General features: G+C 38.6%; 1 protein-coding gene across 2 annotated transcripts in view; it reads left to right on the top strand.

The window, feature by feature from the left end:
* Positions 1 to 382: 382 nt before the first annotated feature.
* cacng7a (calcium channel, voltage-dependent, gamma subunit 7a) overlaps positions 383 to 22,231 on the top strand; it is a 41,609-nt gene continuing 19,760 nt past the window's right edge. Inside the window, exons 1-3 of one of the 2 annotated variants that reach the window (XM_063465605.1) lie at positions 383 to 530; positions 17,561 to 17,756; positions 19,830 to 19,916. In XM_063465605.1, coding sequence (XP_063321675.1) covers positions 17,561 to 17,756; positions 19,830 to 19,916 — 283 coding nt within the window. In that variant the 5' untranslated portion in view covers positions 383 to 530. Of the gene's footprint in view, positions 531 to 1,189; positions 1,293 to 17,560; positions 17,757 to 19,829; positions 19,917 to 22,231 lie in introns of those variants that run through there. The other variant, XM_063465606.1, reaches the window with a different exon arrangement.

The raw sequence follows: 22,231 nt of genomic DNA on the forward strand, positions 1-22,231 counted from the left end.
ACAAGATGAATGCAGGCCCACAGTATGTTTGGCTGTTTTGTTCATTAATGGCCACTAATTGTTGGTGTATGTTTGAATCATTTATGTTGTCAGTGTACATAATGTGTCCTCAATCCCAGCCAGCGCGCTCTTGGGCCATGCTGCCTTTTGTGCGTGTTCGCGTGAGCCTCATTCTCCCTCCAGCCTACATCACTGTAACCCCACCAACACCAACACCCTTCACACACACACATACCAGTCCCACCTCCCTATACCCAAACTACAGTGAAGCCAATTCAAGCGATTCTCCGCAGTGCTGAAGAGCAGAGTGAAGTAAAGACGGAGAAGGGGGAGGAGTGAGGGAGGGGGCAGCACAGAGAGGAGAAGAGGGGAGATTCGGGGAAACACGAGATAGAGAGGCAGAGCGTGTGCGTACCGAGAGCAGTGAAGAGAGAGACACAGATAAGGGGGTAACTGCCAGTTTGGTACCCAGGCTTCCCAGTGCGCACAGATCTCGGCTGCACCGTCCGACCAGCTCTCATCTCTGCAGGGTGAGTAGCTTCAGCTTCTGCTGTCTTTTCAAACCGCGCCTTCATTTTATTCGTGTATCTCTCATTTCTTTCACGCCACTCAAACCACCTCATTTTCGCATCTGTTTTAAAACCGCTCACACTTTTTGGGCTCGCCTCAGCGACCCCCGTGTCTTTGGATGCGCTCGTCAGGACTTTAGTTTCGGCTACATGGATGACAGATCATGCTCATGCCCATGACTGTCTTGGTGAAACATTTTTATTACGCTAAAAAGCCAAGGATGTTGTATAAGAGAGTAATCTTTGTGCTCACCTCAGGTTGAGGAGGGAAGATGTGTTCTGTTGACAGCTGCTGATGAGCGTGTTTGCACGGCTGATTCCTCGCCTGTTAGTGGAGGAATGTTACTGTACCGTGATTACCGTGGTGCACTTGGAAGGAGCGCGCTGTAAAATTGTACAGTCTGAATACAGTCTGGTGAACAGCACAGTAAAGCCGCTTGGCTTCGGCGCGTGGAGGAGAGAAAAAAGGGAGGCGGGGAGGCAAAGTGTGTGAGGTAGATGCGATCGTGTGACTGTATGTGTGCGTGTGTCAGAGAGGGAGGGGATGTGTGCACACATTTGTGTGTTTATGTGTATGTGCTCTAAAGAACTCTTGGCTGCTTCTTGGGGAACCCATCCTATGATACTGTTCCAGCAGACTGCAGCACTTCCTTTTGGGTCTCGCTCTCTCTCCTGACTTACCTGTGGATAACGTGCGTGCGTGTGCCGTTGTGAAGGAAAAAGGTAAAAATGTTATTTGAAGTCTGCATTTTGTCTTTTACGGTTAAGCTTCTTTGCAAATATGTCCGTTTTAATGATGAGTTTTAATTTGACACGGTATCAGAATATTTTTACAAACGTAAAAAGGCAAATTTGTAGAAATAAGTTCATGCTAATCTCTACAACATGAATTATTCATCTTCTTGATGGTTTGGCAAAGAGTTTGTATTAGCTCTTGCGGTGTGTAGGATGCGAAGTAGCGATGGAAAATTCCATGCCTACAATTTGCAAGCGCTCAAGGCACGAAACATTCAGGATGGTGATTTTTTTAGTGTTTTCAGTTACTCATTAGGTACCAGTGATAGATAGAGTTAGCAATGTGGATGGTTCTAATGGAAACTCAAATTGGCATTAAATTGGGTGTAATTTTGGTTGATAAGCCGTAAGAGAAGTGGTCGATTTTAATTAAAACTGAGATGACAACGTGAACTCTACAACCTGAAATCTGCATCACTCAGAATTCCAGAAAATTAATATTTCCGTGTGAGAGCCATATTTTCTCTGCAGGCTGAGAGAAAGCGCAGCCAGAATTTGTGGTTTCTCCCTTAGAACTCACAAATCAGAAAGGCTTTAATTTCTAACAGGAGGCTCTAATGGAACCAAGTTTGTCTCAGTATGTCCATCCAGCCCCAAGAGCTCACTTCATGTTAGTATAATAAAAAAAGAATCTGTGTAAGACTTATCACAACAGTGATAGAAAGTCCTTTTCAAAAAACAAAAAGCTAATAAAAGACTAAATGACAAACCTTCAAGTTCCATGGATAAATTATGAATTCAGTTGTTGTATAATATTAAAATGGACCTGTAGGGCTCAAGTGCAACACTGAGAATAAAATACGGTGTAGTTAAGAATAAAATATCTGAAAATAAATAAACACACTTTTAGATAGAAAGATAAGAACATTCATTCTAAAGCTGCCTGACATAAATACCAGCCCTCTTTTAGTTAGCATGTTCCTGCAGGTGTCACAGAGAGAAATAAAACAGTTTCTGAGTTAGCAACATTGTACTAGTTTAGGAGGCTATCACACATTTGTTTCACCAGTTCAGTATCTGACCAATTATGGAGTACGGTCACAACCACCCCCACCCTTCTGTACCTCATGTATGCTTTGGAATAGTGGATGAGGAAAATTTCTGGCACAACTTCCAAAGTACATTTCCTACTCCATATAAGAGATTGAAGTTCCAGGAACACTTGTGGTATGAAGAAAGACTTTATTACTTGGATGTAATGAAATTCCCTTCTGACATATAGCCTAGAAGAATGTTTTCCTTATCTGAAGAAAGACACTTATTGTAAATTTTTGTGCTTAAAAAAGTTTATTGTAAAACTTTCCAAAATGAATTAAACCTACCAGAATGCAATGAAACAGTGCTATAGCTTTACATGTATATCCAAAACATTAATACTGTGTTCAAGAAATATAATCTGAAGTTAAACACGGGCCAGGCCGTACTTTCATCCTGTACTATTTTGTCCAAGAAGATGGTACAGTGGATAAATGTAATCTTTATGCTGTGTGTCTTTTACTTCAGAAGTCAGAACTGGGAATGACGTCATTCCCATGTTCACTGTACTGCAGTAGTATTAGCCAGAAAAGCAAGGAAACACATGTTTTGTTATGCTCCCTAGCAGATAGAACCATTCATACAAGACTAGCAATACAACACAATACCTGTCTTTTTGTTATTGTTTCCACAGTTTAAAACACCACTGATGCACGTTCACAGATAGAGCATGGTCAGTGGTCTGTGTGCAGTGAATCACAAGCACACAAACACAGTAGTACAGATCACAAATGTTACAGTTTTACTACCATTTGCGTCCACTGCTGCCATCGTGGATGACAAAGTTGGGATTGCTGGGGCTTTGCTGATTTTCCAAGTGAGAAGTTCGACTTTAGGTGCAGCTTCCCACTTCAGTCTGAACACAGCAATTTTTAACCTTGCAGAAGAACACATTCTCATATACAAAGCCTTTTAAAGAACTGGGACTATCACTAGAAGGAAACAATTAAAAAGATGTTGGCCCATGTGAGGGAAAAGTCTATCTAAAAATGTTAAGGGGTAAAAAAAAAAGTTTATTTTTTTTAAAGTGTGCATTCAAAAATCTGAAACAGAAACACAAAAACATCAACAGTGCTGCATAATAATGATGCTTTCTGTGCGCGCCTCACTGTCACATTGTTATAAAGTTAACACAAAACAAGGCTAGCCCTAGTGGTTAGCATTATTTTGTTCTGTTCACTATGTTCAGGTAGCAGGTGGTATCTGGAAAACACACTTAAAACAACAATTAAGTTGATAACATAAATGGAGATCAAAGGCCATAAAATATGTTTAAAATGTTCACATCATCTAAAACTAGTTGGTGTCATTCCCCAAGAATCAAATATCAAATGGTTCCTAGATTACTGTAACAAACCACCGAGCAAGCTAACAAGGAGAAACACAGCTACCAGTTCTCCCGATTCAAACCAAACGTGGTCCTGTACAGCAGACAAGGTGGTCAGGTATAACAGACAACTGTTAACTTCTCTGCACATGTTTACAGACCTGTGGTTGTATGAGACATGAGGCATCATTATCTTCAGTAGGCGTGCTGTTCTCTGAGGTGAGGCGAAATGAATCATACTCTAACTTCAGTTGTTTAAACAGCAGATTGATGGTATGAGTCACTGACAATGGCAGGGTCAGTGCTTCATCTCCCACTGGGGTTACTCAAGGTACTGTAAAGTGCTTCAGACAGCACTGCTGTCATTGAAAAGCCCACAACTTAAACTACAAGATGAAGTTTAAATTGCGCCTGCAACGTTAGTAAAATTAAATTAGAATGATGTAATTGCAAACCAGTGTGTTACTTAAATGAAAAGTCCATTTTAATTTAAGGAGTAGACAGTGACTATAGTTGGGTATTAACCAGTTATAATGTTAATAATGACATAACACTTTTATCTTATTAATATGACATTGTTAAATGTTCTTTCAAGACCGACAATAACAAAACTTGGTAAAAAATATTGTAACCCGGGGCTTAAAATTGGATTGAAAGCTACACAGTAAAACCAACATCATATGACATGAGAATATACTTCTGAATTCTTTAAGACGACTATAGAAGAGCTACAACAACTAAAACAGGATCGATGGAAAGCTGCCTCATAATTGATGATTTTCTGAGGGGATATTTTGCAGTATCCAGCGCCCAGAGTGAGTCATTGAAATCTTGGAATCATACAGTAACAGCAAACTGATCTGAAACTGAGTTGATCCTGTCTGCAAATTTAAAAAAATGTATTTGTCTTTTTGCAACTAGGCTGCACTGATAGTTACTAATGAATGAAGAAGAAATGAATGAATTAAGAATGAAAAAGAAGAAATGATGCTACGTTTTAGGAAGGTGGTGTGGGGTGGTTGGTTTGGTGTCAGACATTGGAGAACCTACCTCTTACCATTTTCAGTCATTTGTCTGTTTTTTCTTAACTACAAATTTAAACTTAAACAAGAGTCAGCGTGTCAGTTTGTAAAGACTGTGAAAAATATTTCCAGTGTGAACATGCTATAACAAAACGGAAACATGCATCGAAAGTAGATCGCCCATTCTGAAATTAGGTTAAAGATATACCAGAGGTGGGACAACAAGCAAAAGTGTTTCCAAACCCTTTATTTAGCACGTGTATATATAAAAGCAAGAAGGCTAGCATTACCATGACATTATACACATTAACACAGTTGTGCTTGTGATAGCTGTGCTGCTAACATTAGCACTACCATCAGTGACAAATATGGACACTTCTTTCAAACTAACCCAGTTTCAGCGCACGTGTAGATGACGGATATCAACTCACACAGTGCCGTGTTTCTGTTCCAGCTGAGCACTTAAATATTAAACCACCAGGCCCTTAAGCTGCAGCACAGTATTGTACTGTGATACAAGATTTACTTATATAATGATTCGATGTGGCATCTCTAATCTGAGGGAAGCAAGCCAAAATAAAAGCCCCATCCCATCAAAAAGGCCACTAGCAAAACAAAGGGTCAGGGAAAGTAATATGGACCTATATAATACTCAGTCACAGTAGCCTCCTTCAGGGTGTCTTTTTGATTTCTCTCTAACTGCTTCAGGATCGTGTCCTCTATTCTCTGGTAATCCTGCAAATGTGCATAAGGGATCACTTCCATAATATTATTAATACATAATATTGTAGGAAACAAGAAGTACACAAGAATGCTTGGTAGAAAAGGTCACACCCTCCACATCTTATTATACTTATAGCCAAGCATTCTGAGTGGGTGAGCTTATGGGATTGGCAATAGCAGTCCCAATCTCCTATAATTCTATAGTTCTAAATGCATGAGATGAAGGGCTTTCCAGTGTTTTAAATCTGACTAAACCAAGACTAGCTATAAATTGCTAGCTTTGCACCCATCAGCAGTGTTGCATTTTCAGTGTTTGAATCATGCAAGGTCAGTTCGTCTTCAGGCCAGTCACAGCTCAGTGTGAGCTCAAACCCAAATTATACGAAATTCACACTGAAGGTGAATGAAACTGTGTCTGACTGGACATGGAGAGATTCTTTTTGGGGTTTTGTGAATGCTGCTCTGCACAGACATGCACTGCGGGATGTGTCACACTTAACACTGCCTGCCTGCCAGCCCTGGTGCATGCATGTGTGTGACATAGTATTTGTGTATGCGTCCGTGTGCATGCGCATGCGTGTGTGTGGACTTTCCTCAGTTTTTGGGCCAAGGTCTTTCCCTCTAAGCTCTCATTCATTTTTCTTCTTCCTCCTCTTTTATTCTTTCACTGCATGTCTGCTTTTCCCTACCTGTCTTTAGCACAGTAGCAGGCAGTCTCTCATAGGCTCCTTCTACTGTGTGTGTGTTTGCCTGCTGCATAAGCTAATTATCTTTATCAGTCCAGAAGTCATTCTACGACCTATGGGATGACGTTTGTTTCCCAAAGCTTTCTTTTTACAAGTACCGCTTTCTTGTGGCTCCCTCAGCTAAATTCCACGAAAAGTCTTAAAGAATTGTGATGCTATTTTTACGTTGTTTTCCTCCTTCACCCTTCTCTCCTTCCACATTCCCTCTCCTTTTTTCTCCCTTTCTTTTTCCCACTCTTTCCTGATGTAACTGCTTTCAGAATTAATTTCCTCCTTTTCACCCTGATCTTCTTCTCCATAATCCTTTTGACCAGTTCTTGTGTGTCATAGCACACAGTCCAACCCCTTCCTTTGCTTCTTTATTCCATTTATAACTAAATCTGGAGTTCCTTCATGCAGTAGATGCATCTGACCTTCTAGCCCTTATATTTTCTTCTTCCTCTTCTTCCCTCTTTTCCCTCTCTTCCTCTTTATGTGGTCTTTCATTCTTTCTATCTTTAAATATCTGTCTCTTCCCCTGTCAGTTGGCATGAGGCTCTCAGTGCCGACAGAGAGACATATTGCCTTCTCAACAGAAAACAACCCTCCACCCCACCCCCAGCATTAGCTAACTAACCTGGGAACGCCATCTGCGGAGCCCTGCCCGGCACCATGGGACATGTGGACGTTTCGTGGTGCTCAGCAGTTGCTTTGCCTTGCTCAATACTGACCTATCGCTGCTGCAGAGTCTTTTATCTGTTTCTTGTTTTAATTATTTGCCAGTTCCTGATTTTAGGGCCAATATTTCAGTCCTCTCAGGGTTTTCTGAACTAGAAGTTTCCTAGAAGTCTTAGCAAATGACGGATACGTTAAATTTGATGTGGGTGAAAAAAAGCAGTCGTGATGACCAAATTCAGTACTACATAACAGTGAGTCAGATTATTATAAAACAAAACACTAAGTTAATTAACTTGTTTAATTACTTATATAGTATTACAGTATAACTTTTATCTGAGGATGTGATGATCTACTTGATTGTTTTAAAGCTTTCTTTGCTCCATGCGGTTTTAAAGTCTAGTTTAAATTTCTGCTTCCAGCATTTATGATTTTATTTTTTAATCCTATCCTGTTTTACACTTCAGTAATTTCTGCTGTATTTGGTTTTCCATCAGTATTCAGGCACCAGAGCTCAGTCAGCTCATGAATCTTCTATCGTTTATCCACTTTTTTCCTTTTGTCCCCTACATGATTTTTGGTTAACACTGAAGTGAGATTTGGGTAGTTAGGTCTTCCCAACACCAGGAGGGAAACAGTTTGCAGTGTGAAAAACTTCCAACAGATTAAAAAATCCAGAATGAAGCATTTATAAACTTGTGAACTGAAACAGTGAGCATTTTATGAGAACAAATGGTGACAGTGGCAACAAGATATGAGGTGCTATCAACAGGAAAAACAGGAAAACTGCGGCATCCCGACACGCAGCATGGATACATGTGCAGCGTGAGTTTTGTCACTAACAGGTGAAACATTTAAATGGCAGTTTTAATGCTATATTGCTGTAAACTAAACTAAATTATTTTGACACAGTTTAAACTACATGAAAGTGGCTTAGCCAAAAACTGTAGCATTATAACACTGATAACATTAAAGTTCACTATAAAATGGATTATTTCAATTATGTTGCGGACTTTTTAGCAAGTAGCATTTTCTGTTCTTTTTCTTTACCCTTTGTTCTGCCACTTGATTGTGCTGTTTGCCAAAGCTGGAACAAATTATGACCTATGAGCCTGTCATCCTACATCCAGATCTTCTCCTCACTGATATGTTACATCTTGGTAAATTAAAATCCCTTTAAACTTATTTGCCTTTTTTTTTATTAACAGTTGCAATGCCATTCTCTTGATTTGACCACAAAAATCATTTTAGCATAAGCTGCTATGAAAATGAAAGTTAAATAAATCCTCTGAACATTTGCTTTCAAACTGTAAAGAATTCCTTTCTCAGTGAAACCCAGTGTCTTTACAGTCGAGATTAATCCCTAATTATCTTCAAAATTAAATGTTTTTATCAAATTCAGCTCAGTCCAGCTTGTCATTGTGTGTCACACAGTACTACAATCATAACTTTGTTCATTTAGTAATAAGCACAATTACCAACACAAATGCAACATCATAATCACCTTAAAGAGGTTTTATAGTAGATAAAAACCATCTCTTGACTGTACTGCACAATGGTCTTCTTATTAAGTAAATGGCCTATTTCCAGAAATTAATTCAAATATTCAAAGCTCCTGATTAAGAGGAACTTATTATCACTCATAAACTGACAACCCTGTTTTAATGCCTTAATTAGTAAGGGACACTAATTCATTAAGATGGACTTCATTGGGGATACTTCTGAGCTTCCAATAAAATTGGAATTAGTAATAAGTTCAAATTAATATATTAATTGTCATAAGGAATATTGGAGCCATTTGCTTGGTAACGAAGACGATTTCACATTTTGGGATGTGCATATTTAACATTTTGTACTGAAGGACCACAGGTGATGGGCTAACAATGTTTCAGGTTTATGACTGTGATAATTCACTGTACCTAAGTTATAGAACAGGGGTCCCCAATCCCAGTCCACGAGGGCCGGTGTCCCTGCAGGTTTTAGATCTCACCCTGGGTCAACACACCTGAATCAAATGATTAGTTCATTACCAGGCCTCTGGAGAACTTCAAGACACGTTGAGAAGGTAATTTATCCATTTAAATCAGCTGTGATGGATCAAGGACACATCTAAAACCTGCAGGGACACCGGCCCTCGTGGACTGGAATTGGGGACCCCTGTTATAGACTCTAGAGCTTAATCTCAACAAAATTTTGGCTTCTGGGGATAAAGATTTACAGGAAATGGCTATATAATGGATTGGACTGGAAACTATGGTGAAGAGGGGTCTTAGTTAGTACTATTTTATAATTTATGGGGGAAAATATTGACTTTAGCCGAAAAGAAATGTTTTAAGAACACCATGATACCCTCTTCATTTCTTCTGGGTAAGTCAGTGTTCGGTCAGTATTGCAGTTCTTGTCAGGTCAAGGTAGTGTTTGAAGAAACAACTACTGAGTCAGCATTTAAGAGAAGATGAGTGTAAACATTTCAGTTCAGTACATATGATAGTGCTTTTGTCAAAACACACCTAAGCAACATAAACAAAAAGTTGAGGAAGTGTAATTTGTCAAAGGAGTGGAAAATCAGGGGGGGTAGAGTGTAATGTAGAGATTTTCAGCACCGCAGCAGTGGACAGCTCCTCAAAATGCTCCACTGCTGGAATCTCCAGAAAATGTTCTATTAAATGTTCACGATTCTACAGCAGGAAATCATTGAAAGACCAAAAACAATACCCCCAAATTATTAAATATGGTTCAAAAATGATCATTATAGGCTGAATTTAAAGTGTCCTTATTTGATTCTCTGCATTCCAATTAGAGAAAAAGTGAACTCAGGACTAGTTTTGGTATTAAAATTAGAATAAAATTGCATTATTTATGCCTCAAAGAGCCTCAGATGTAGGTTAAATGATTGACAGGCATAACATAACTTTTTGTTTCTTTTGAAATACATTATCATCATTTACATTTGAGAAATACAAACCAAAATGCTTTGAAATAAATCCTGTTAAAAAAAATTTCCACTTTCTTTTTTAACATTTCTTTTACATCTGTGTTCAGTCCTTTTCTAACCACTTCATTAATCCAAGTTACCTTTATCCTCCTCCTCTTCTCCCATTAAACATTTTCCCTCTTGATTAAACTTTTCCTCTTCTTTCTGTCTCTCCTTCCTTCCTTTATAACTTTCCACCTCTTTAGAAGGTTGCTTCCCATTACACTCCATTTAATTGCTCCCTTTCTTTACCTCACCTCCTATTTTCTTCTCATTCCCTTCTTAACCATCTATGTCCCATCTGTTCTTTCTTCCCCTTCCCCTTTTATCCTCCACCCTCTCCAACCCTTATTATGTTCCCTTATAATCATTTCCCCTTTTTTCCACCCACTTTTCTCTTCCCACTTTCCCTTCAGTCCTTCCTTCCCACATCATTACTTCAAGCTGTTTGTTTCTTAGCACCTCTTCTCTATTCATCTGTAATTCATTACATCGCCTCTGCTCCTGGATTGTCCCTGCACACACATAGTTAGCAGCATGGTGCAACCTGGGAATTGTGGTTGTATTCTCAAGGCTTAAACTACAAAGAGAACTTCATCCCAGCCCATTTGTTGTCTGCTATCTCAGCAAACACAGGCCTGGTAGTAGTGTGTGTGTGTGTGTGTGAGTGAGAAAGAGAGAGAGAGAGAGAGACAGTAAAACTCTCAGAAACATTTATGCACTGACCCAGCATATTTGTCCTCCAAACCCACATTTCTTCAAGCTTCTGCCTCTCTAGTGTTTTAAAGCTAGCTCATGACCATGACCAGAATCAGAATCAAACCTTTTTTTTAATCCCACAAGGAAATGCTTTCTAAAGAAGCTCAATTCCATTACAAATATGAACAACAGAATATATGAAGTTGAAGGAGCAATATACTAAAATATGAATTCCATATAAAGTTCAAACAATGGTTTAAAATACTTTTTGTAGAAAATAAGATTTTTCTTTAAATCAAGTTTACAAATGGTAGTCTCGGGGACTGAAAAAATATGTCCCAAAAACTGCAATTCCATAATTGGCCACTAGAGGCTGACTGTAAAAGAAGTCAGTACCCTGTTATAAATGTTATACTCTGGTACTGCCTTTCATTTACAGCAGTTGTGCCAGTAATAAACCTTATTTAAAGTTCATCTGTTTACATTTTATTAGGGTTTAAATTTTGCATTAGTATGGATGCGACCACTTTAACTGCACAGTGGATGCTGACACAGGAGGCTGCCACACATACTTTACATAAAAGATGGATGCACATTCAAGCTTTAAAAGTGAAGGCATTGAGGAAGTGTCTTAAACCAGATTTGTGTTATTATTTTTTTTAATCACCATCATGGAACAACTTCTATAAATGCAATATGGCTTATTGCATTTATAGAAGTTGTTCCATGACTCTTAAGTAAAACTAAGGACAAAGAAAAGTTGTCTCACTTTAGCACCTCAGTAAACATGCTATGGTCTCAATCGTGAGATTCAATTCTTTTTTAAAATAACATTTTTTTAAGACTCAGAAAGGACAATAAAGCACAGCTTTCTTCAGACCACTTTGTGATTGACGAGTTGTTGTTGTATTAGCTCGCAGTGTCTCTCAGCATCTCAGTGAGATCTACTCACTGCTCACTACATCTGCTGTTAGGGCCCTCGGTCGTGACCCAGGAATCTGAGTTTTATAACTTCACTTTGGGTTTTAGTTTGTTTACTTTCTTTTTGTGACTCTTTATGGATTTAGTATATTCTGAGTTTCTTTTCTTGTTGTTTTGTTATATTTGACTTAAAGGTTGTTTCCTGTTAGTTCCCTCTTGTGTTCCCCGGTGTCTCAGTTTCATCAGCATGTGCTCTTTGTTTTTCCACGTTCCCGTCTAGTCCTTGTGTTCTCCCCTATGTCAAATTAACCCTTGTTCCCCATTCAGGTCTGTCTTCCTGTTTTTTTTGTGGTAACTGTTATTTTCCTTGGCTTGTGTTGTGTTTACTTCCCTTTCCTTGTTATGTCTATAGTTTCCAACCATGCATCCCACCTATTTCCTTTCACCTTTAATTATCTCATGTGTATTTATCATCTGTGTGTCCCTCTGTTCTTTGGCAGATGGTAGTGTCTTTCTTTGGTCTGTATTCACGCTGTTTTTACTTTGAATCAAGTTCCTGCTCTGCAAATGTTTCAGTTTTTGTTTGCTTTTGGACTACCAACAAAAAGGTTGTGTTTTTGTCTTTAAGACCTGTCATCTGCATTGAGCCCCTAATCCTGCTTGTCACACTGCCAAATCTGGTTTCAGAAGAGCAAGGTGAAAATGTCCAAAAGTGTCAATGTGGATATGTCTATATTTTAGATAGTCTGTAAGTTGCTACCAGTACCTGTCTAGGCTTCACCTCTGCTATATCAAGTTACTGAACTCTTCTTCTCAGTAGGGATTGTAGTACTTAACAAATAAAAAATAACCCGACTCACTACAAAAGTTAATTGTAGCTTACTAACAGCTGATCTGAGAAGCTGGTGGTTTAGTTCTGTAGTGAGATCTAATTTAGCATTTTTTAGTTAATCAGCGATAATTAACAGGCATCTGTCTCCATGTGGCGCACCCATATAGTCTAACCAATCTCATTAGCATTAGCTGATAACTTAGCATTTCATTTCTTAAACCAAATGTGATGATGTCTAAATCAGAGAACATACAACTAAAGATGAGGTTTCAAAACCACAAACTAGTGGGTCATGTGACCGCTTTCATCGCTTATTTACAGTCTTTGAAAATTTACCACAAACTTCTAACATAAGTCAGTGCTGACAAACTAATTCCTCCAAATAAAGAAACACAGTTTAGAGCACAGGTGTAGAACTCCAGGCCACGAGGGCCGGTGTCCTGCAGGTTTTAGATGTGTCCTTGATCCAAAACAGCTGATTTAAATGGCTAAATTACCTCCTCAGCATGTCTCGAAGTTCTCCAGAGGCCTGGCAATGAACTAAAAATTTGATTCAGGTGTGTTGACCCAGGGTGTTATCTAAAGCCTTGAGGCCTGGACTTCGACACCCCTGGTTTAGAGTGAAACAATTAAATACACACAGAAGGCAAATAAATAAATAAAATAAAATAAAAAAATAAAAATATGACAACTTTTTCATGGGTTTTTTTGCCTTTCAGTACAAACATTTCAGACATGTAGGTTAGTTAGGACAACTATCTACTCTGTAGTGCAATGCCACCAGTCTGAAAGTCATTACATCAACAGAGAGTGAAAAAGCCTGAATGAAGTAATCTAAAAGCCCACAGAGTGAGACAGTTATTTGAGTCCCGCAGGTACTCGACTGTGTCTCTTCTGGTCTAAGTGGTGGATGGATTTTTGTGTTTTGAGTCAGCAGCACTGAGCGCCTGATTGCCTCTCGTGTTGAGCCTGACATTTGCAGCACTAAGACTGATGCTTATTTACTTGAGCACCAATCACCTTTGTCTTTTTCAGAGGATGTGACTTTGGGAGGCAGTGACGTCTCTGAAAGTGTCCGTGACGTCTTACTCGACTGTGCAGAAAGGACAAAGTCACTGTACTCGCTTTGCTTTTCCTTTTTATAACAAGTCAAGGTATAACTCTGACTGTGCATGTGACTGCAGATTTTGTATGTTTTGGAGTCATGTATTTATACTGAGTCCTTCTTCAAAATGTATGTGTTGCCTGAAAAAATAATGCAGGTTATACTCTCTACAGTTTGTTCAAATTTTAAAAAGACATAACCTTTTCATAAGCTTAGCTATTTGAGATCTTTGTTTGGTCCTTGGCTGAGTTCTTAAAGCTAAAGCTAAACTAGTTTTTATTAAAGTCAGGCATTGATACTCCCCAGAAATTCTGCTTCTGTGCACATCCTCCTCGTGTCTCCTGTTCGTTTGCAACCTCCTACACGTGTGCACTCGCACGTACACCATCATATACTTAGTGCCATCATCTTCGCAGGAGGTTTCTGTTGATGGATGTTTTACCTTATCAAATATTTGTAATGGGTGAGTTATGCTTGGGTGAGTGACTCTTCTCTGACACTGCTGAATGTGCTCTGCACCGTCTTACTTGAGCGATGATGTCACGCCTCACTCTTCCTCTTGCTTCCTATCGCTTCAATTCTGATCTTGTCTCCTGACTTAATTTTGTTCTTGGCTGGTCTCTTATCGGCTTCTCTCTTTTCAGCCTCACCTCATAAACAGCATCATAAAAGTCAGTGTACCTCCTTTAACGCCCTGTTTTCACTGTTATTTATTAATAGTAATGCATGAAAACCGTTCAGTGTAACCATAAATATCCTCTTCAAAAAGAGCAATGTCTGCCTTTTACATGAAATTTAAATGTTTTTGAAAATGGAGACGACTTTTGTTGTAAGACCTACAGCAGTAAAGCTGCTGGAGTTTCTGCAGACTCTTCACACTGAGTTCACGGAGTTCAGCAGGTTGACTTGTGTTCTCTGTTTGATGGTAAAATCTAAAATTAATTGAATAACTTTGTCATTGTTATCTTTTTTTTAAAGCCCCATCACACTTTTAAAAGATTGGTCCAAAAATAATGCAGATACTTTTCAAAGTAAAAGGCTTAATTTCGGTGATACACTATTATGTGTTGCTTCAGAGAACATGTTCACAAGTTTCGTTGTTTGAAACTTGTGAACATGTTTAAAGAAAGGTACAAAATAACATGTGACTGAAGTTACATGATATGTGGATACAGGAAACACTTCTAAATTTGTCTTATGTTATTTCTAAACAGCATTATAAAGACCAGCTGCAAAATGTGTCTTTAGATATCATGGAAAGTTGACAGAGATGGCAAATCCTGTTAGACTTCCCTTATATACGTACATGATGCTATATGTGTAATGTACATATATCTATATGGGTGTAATGTAAATATGTCTACCTTCTGTGTCCACCGACCCCTTCACACAGTGAACAAGGGAACACAGTGAGGTTTTGCTCTTCCTCAAACTAGCAGTTGTCTTGACTTGAACCCTCAACAAAGGAAAACAGAAGTTCCACTGAGCCTGACCCTTTTAGGCCTCCACAAAATACAGAGACCTCACCTTTGTTCCACTCCCCCACCATATTACAGGGCCTATTACAATATTACATATTACAGGGCCTACTCAAAGCTGCCTTGTGAAGCTTTTTATGTTTGACCTGTCTTATATACATGATGCTATTTGTGTAATGTATACGTCATTGTTAGTTTGAGGAAGTGCAGAACCCCACTGTGTTCCCTTGTTCACTGTGTGCAGGGGTTTGTAGACATAGAAGGGAGAATACTGGAAATGTTCTGTGGAAAGATAAACATCAGACGTGGATGATCATACCTGCTCTAACAGGTGTGCTCGTCTCTCTTCGCCTTCATATCACGTATTTCCATAATAAATGTCTCCTGAGAGATTATTTCATCTCCTGGATGACTGCTTCTCATTTTCTCTACATGAGGAAAAAACTGGTTTTACAAGATTTCCAAAACACAAAGACAAGAAGGAAAAAATAGGTGTACGATTCTGATTCTAGTATTGATCTTTTCATAAATCAGTGCTTTTTACATGTGTTGTCACTGAGGATCAGGAGCTCAAACTGTGCATACATGTGTATTTTGTATCAGAGCTGAGCCGCATGCCATTTTGTTTGTCATGAGTAAAGCCCATGGCAATTATCGAACTGCATTAACATGATTCAGCCTCAGCTTTAATTAATGGTTCCCACTGTACACTGCTGAAGGTGAACTGGACTGCAGGTGGCCTGCCAATTAGTATAATTTTATGCATGCTCGTAGCAGAGACAGTTGGGTTATTTCTCTAATTTATGTCCGTGTAAAAGTAGCTCACGGTTGAAAATTGAAAGCTGGTTTTCGAGCATGTTCGCTGCCTCAGTCCTCAGCATGTTGAATGTGACCTCCATTTTGACTGGATGTATGAAGCCCTGTGCGTGTTTGTGTGTACATGAGACCAGGATGTTTTTCAGCTTGTCAACAGTTGAAGTGATACATGGCAGAGGCAGCGTTTCTGCCACCTAGTGAGTGCCAACCTGCAATGCATGTGCATGCAAGCAGGAACCTGACACGCTGAATACGAGAAGAAGCTGATCAGCCAGTCACAGTGTGAGCTTTGCCAAAATCATTTTGGCTGCTTACTGATCCTCAGCAGCATCCAAAAGATTTAAAAACAAAACAAAACTGTGACCAGACCACAATTTTAACTATTTGTGAAAATTATTTATTATTTACCAAAGCTTTGCAGCTTCCATATTTTTTCTTTTATTTGTCAAAAGTTTCTTTTCCATTCTTAACTGTGTATATATGCAACGAATTAACTTTGAGATATTCTGATTATTGAATGAATTAACTTTGAGGAGAACAAATTTTCGACACAGCCCTTCGTTCTCAAACAAACAGGACCTCAGTTACTGTAGGATCAAAGTTATCACTGTTCTCCCTCTCACTCGTCAAATGATATGTTTTGTTTCTCCCTTGCAGGAGATGACTTGTTAACACCTCAATAAACTTTTCTTCATTTGCGTTCTGTCATTTTTTGCTGAACTCAAAATATTTCTGAGCATAATTTGTCGCATTGTTGTCTTTCCTTAACTTTCTTTCTTTCTTTTTTTAATTTTTCAGGTCCGCTTTTCAATCTTTGCAAATTTTACAGTCTTTAAAGCATGCTACCTCCATATATATATATATATATATATATATATATATATATATATATATATATATATATATATATATATATATGTGTGTATATATATATATATATATATTACAAAATCATCTTAAATATTAAAATTTCAGTATTGGTATACACATTGCTATTTTCCTTCAACAATGTGTCTTCTTTCAGAGGGACGGACAGAAAATATCCAAAATGTTCATAGTACAGTGTTGGACATTTATAATAAGACAGCAATTTTTGATTTATGGAGAGATACAAAAAGACATTTTTAAAGCTCTTAAAATATTTGACTTTAATATGAATTTAACAAAGAATGTTAAACATTGGATAAAGATGGGCTCAAAATTTCAAGGTCTAGTTTTGAAAATGATGGATTTTATCACATATTTAGAGAGAAGGTGTTGTATTTGTGTATTTAAGGATCCAGCTTCATAAAATGAAAAATATTTGTTGAATTGCTGCTTGATATAAGCAATTAACCTGAATGTTATACTGCCTTTCAACAAGAAAGTGGTTTATTTTTTCTTAGGTTGTCCTTGCATACATATTTCATAGCTGAAGTCAGTGAAACTCAAGACAGGTTGTGTGTCCTCGTCATCTCTTCTTTTCCACATTTTCTTTAACTGACACCACAGAAATCATTAGATAATACTGTACTGTGTCAGGGGCACCACCAAGGGGGTGGCCAGGGGGGCTCTGGCCACACCCCCAGATTTCCTGCCCCCTTGCTGGGGGGATGGGGGATATTTATAAACGTGAGCACAAGAGAGAGGAAAACACCCTACAATGAGTTGAAACATTAATTCTGTTTTTTTGTGCCGCCCCACTATTTGTAGGCCCTCCCGCCCCCGATCTGTGCTATAGCTCGTTTTTTCCCTCTTTGATTAATTTGTTTAATCCAGCAAATTAATTCACTTTTTTCTCCTCCTTATCTTCCTGCATGCTGATCCGTGCTGTATTTATCACAAGCAACACTGATCACCGTGATTTTATCTCCTTTCTTCTCAGATGAGTTCATTCAGTACGAGGGCGCTGACACTTCTCTCCTCGGTTTTTGGGGCCTGCGGTCTGCTGTTGGTGGGTGTCGCTGTGTCGACAGACTACTGGCTGCTGATGGAGGAGGGAATCGTCCTGCAGCAGAACCAGACCACTGAGGTCAAGATGGCGCTGCACTCTGGCCTCTGGAGGGTCTGCTTTGTGGCTGGTTGGTAACAGTTCCACAGTATAAAATTAATTATATTTACATAAACTCAGTTTAGTTATATTTTAAGTCAATTGGTATTCATAAAGATAATTTGATGCCATTAATTTCAGTTGTTTATACATTTAGTCTGCTATCCCACAGCAAAGTTATTTTTTTGCCATGAATATACTTATTTATCAAAAGTCAGACACATTATTAAACAAAACAATTTGTATAGATGTGCATGTACAGCAGGCTACCCATTTTTTTAATAGTCCTGCTCGCCCTCTTTCATATTTATTTTATTGCATTTGACAAACCTTTTTGTCAAAGTGTGGCTTTTGATCGATGTTTCAAGGATAAAATGCTAATGTCTGGTTTGAAATATACACACAACAGTGAAAAAAATATGGCAGTAATTCATGAAACATGCAACCCAAAGGGAGAGCCTTATCTTTGCCATTCAGTCTAAGGCTCACAGCTGGTACAGTTAAAGTTCACCTCATCTGAGGGACTAACATTATTGAATTTGCTCTCTTAATCCACTCTGAGGTTTTGCAAAAAAATCAGTCTTAAAATAAACGCTGAGCACTGCATCTGTTCCACACCGCTTCCAAAGACGGTTATGAATCGAAGTGAAACAGTTAAAATATATTGATTTCATGTTGCACAATGTTTACAATGAATTAACTTTTTTCTTGGCACACTGGCTCAAATAAATTTTGCTCTGTCACATTTGATGTGTTCAAGGCTTAAACAATGCATGACAGCTGCTAATGAAAACAGCATTAGCAGCTGTGCACATGGTAACCTTCATGTGCAACAAGGACCCTTGTCCTGACTGACTGCAGAAGAACAGAAACTGAGTTAGACTACCTTTATCCCTTTTTCTCCAGACAAATGCTGGTACCCAATGTGGAGCATCAGAAAAAGAGGGCAGGAGAATAAATACACGTATATGTGTGTTGACTCAGCAGGGATAAAAGCTGAGAATCGTTATTTGATGCCAGAAAGCCGTGACACATTTTTCAGACATCTTTACCATAAATTGATGCAAAAATGTTCATTAAAAAATTCACCATAATGCAGGAATTTCTCTGGTAGATACTGAGACCCACCACAAAGTCAGTGGCTTCTAAGTTGGAGCCAATGACATCAGTGGCTATTGGCGGGGCTTCACTGTGAGATGCTGCAGCCCACAGATTTTTCCATTACAAAAATTACCCCCAGATAAGCTGTATAATACTCAGTCAGGAACAGAAGTATTAGAGACATTTTGAGTGTCCTGATAGTTCGATAGTTGATAGTTGATAAAAAAAGGTATTTTCACTCGTACACGCAAACAAACACCAGCAGGCAGGACACCGAGACACAAATAGCTGTCCTTATTGCAGTAGCTGTCTCTGTCTTTCGGGTCATGATGGTGTTGCTCTGGGGAGGTGGCCATGTTTGTGTTTCCCTGTTGTCTGACGCCTGGTACAAAAGGTCAGAGGAGGGAAAACGCCAGTGGCATTTGGAAGAGAGTGTGTGGGTGAGAGAGGGAGGAGAGCTATCACATTTGTCTGCAGATTTGTGCATCATTTTCTGGTATGTTTTTGTATGCATACAGATGTCAGGTTTGCGTGTTGTGTATTGCATGTGTGTGTCTGTGGCTACAGTTTGAGGTTAATCGTTGTGTCTGCATTCAGCTCCTCTCCCTCTCTGCTCAGACCTTGTTTTCTCCCGAACCTCCTGACCTCCATCTGTCTCTGCCTCTAATTCACTTTTTCTCTCCCTTCCATTCTCTGCCTCCCTGTTTCTGTTTTTTTAAACTCATCTCTTTTGAGATGCCTCGCTTCTCTTTCACCTCTCATTTTATTTGTCCTTTCTAAATCTCTTTGTCTCCACTGTCGCTCTGTCTCAGTCTGGCTGTCTGCCCTTTCTCTGGGTTTTTATAACCTCTGTTTTTACTTTGTTTGTTTATACTGGTTTTACTTCTGCATGCGCATAATCCCACGATTGTTTGCCACCCAAACAAGTCCAACCGTGCTACTCGCTTGTGGCTTTCCTTTTTCTCGTCTTTCTTTCTTTTTCACTTTTTTCTTTCCCCCCCAGGGTCCGAGAAGGGCAGATGTGTGGCATCGGAATATTTCACAGAGCCAGAGATAGAGATCACGACAGAAAACACAGCCAACATACTCAGTAAGTCACTTTCATACACACACAGACTCTTATATTTATTTAAATTTCAAAGCTTCCACCTTCTTTTAAATCTGCATCTAGAGAAATAGTCTCTCGTAGGAAGACAGACCAGACTCACCAACATTTCTGTCTTTAGTTCTGTTTCACATCAGTCTATTGTTACAGTTGTTTGCTGATTTGTCTTCTGAGTGCTAAATAGAGCTGTGACTCTATGAGTCACTCAACAACAGACACACAAAATACATGCATACATATCTTTTGTTGACTTAAATATTCCTTACACATGGTTTTTGTGATGCCTTGTGTGGGTCTGCAACATAAGAACAAAGGGAAAAAAGAAGTTTGAAAGGAAAGAGGAGAGCGTTGCATGGCTCTGATGACTGATCTGACAGGTGCTCTCTGGTGGTTCAGGTAGAAATAATTAAAAAAAAAAAACACTTGTTACTGGAAGATATTATGTGGGGCAATTATGAAAATGGGAAAACTGAAGGATCTTGTCTTTGATTAAACAGAATGGTTAATTACCATTAAAACATTAAAACACTTCTCCTAAAGACAGAGCACCTATTTGTGCAACATATGGAGTATATATGTCTGGAAGAAAATGTTTATACATGTGATATACAGATCAGAAGTTATTTCTAAAGGCTTACATGTTGCTTACAGTTCAGGGTATACATGAAGTTTAATACAGTTTTTTGTTTTATGTGTTTGGTTTTGCTACATTAGATCATTGCATGTCTCCACCACTACACCACTTTCAAGAGATTTATATAACAATAATATTACAATTTATTCATGTGACATTTCAAACATTGGTTACAAAGGGCTTTACAAAACACAAAAGACAACCCCACGATGTGTTTAATAAACAGAGTTAAAACAGCAACAACAAATACAAATGTTAAAATAGAAAAGTTAAATAAACACTGAATAATACACCAATAAATAAATTAATAAATTACTTAATATAAATTATTTATAGTAAAAGAGATTTCTAATGTCAATGGATATTTTTTTCCTGGTTAAATAACGATTAAAACAGAGCCAGGGCAATGACCAGCTTCTCTGCCAGGTCACTTCGACTTTGGGTTTCAGTCATTACGCAGGACTATACACAGAATTGTGGGACTGTTTTGGAGAGGAGGTGAGGTTAGCACGCTCCCTGTCTGGATAAAGACTTCAAAACTTGATGGTTTCAAACAGAAAGTGCCTTCTTTAATGAGATGAGCTGATGGAACGGTTAGACCAGTCTGACCTGAGAAACAAAGGCAGTGGCTCAAGTCGTGAGGCCTGAGTAAATCTGTAATGGATGCAGAAGGGAGGCCATGTAAATGTAACTAATATCAATTTGATATCAAATGTGTATAGCCAGTGTGGCCTTGTAAAAATGGGATGTGGGATGCAATGTGGTCCTGTCTCTTTGAATTTGTTAAAACTCTGGCAGCTGAATTTTCAACAAGCTGGAGGCAAGAGATGGTCTTTTAACTCAGGCTTGTGTACAGAGTATTACAATAGTCCGAAAGTAATGAGAGTATTAAAAATGAATACATGTTACATGATTTCTTAGTTGGCTGTACTACATTAGCGGTGTATATGTGTAACCTGTGTTATCTCTGTATCTAAGATCACCCAAATACTGAAAATTCACATTTCACTCGTGATTTTTCTACTACTCTCAGAGATAAGATGCACATTTTTTAGGTTTGGTTTATAAGTCTTCCCTTCCTTCAAATATCTGTTCGATGTAGGTTACTGATGTCTAAGAAATGGGAAGCATCTGGTGCAAGATCTAATGAAAACAATCTAGTCCATTTCAGCAGAAAGAAGATTGGTGCACTCTTGAGTTTTATGTTTGGTGGCACAGCTGAGCATTAGGCTTGTGGACAAACTGCACTGATTCAGATGCTACTGATGAGCAAGTGCCAAACCATTTCCTCATGTGCTAACAAACATGCTCCAGGCATGTCTGCATTTTTGGTAACATGATTTTTGTTAACTCAAACTTTTTGTAGGAATTCATAAATTAAGCCAATTATGCCAGATTTTTTTAAATCAAATGTTGCTAACCAAATAACCTATGAAGCAACATTTTTATTTGAAAAAAAAAAAGATAAACTATTTCAGAGTTCACCATTTCTTTTTTTTCCCTTTTGTCTTTGAGCTATTTTAATGATTCAAGATGTTGACACTATGAACTGGCCCTCTGCAGTTTGCTCTTTGAAGTAAAGCAAACACTCAGTGTTGTTAAAGACACCAGGGGGAAGACGTGTGCTCCGCTTAATGCTAGATAAATGTCCTCAGGTACATGCACA

This window comes from Pelmatolapia mariae, linkage group LG22 (assembly GCF_036321145.2).
Source record: "Pelmatolapia mariae isolate MD_Pm_ZW linkage group LG22, Pm_UMD_F_2, whole genome shotgun sequence".
Taxonomy (NCBI): domain Eukaryota; kingdom Metazoa; phylum Chordata; class Actinopteri; order Cichliformes; family Cichlidae; genus Pelmatolapia; species Pelmatolapia mariae.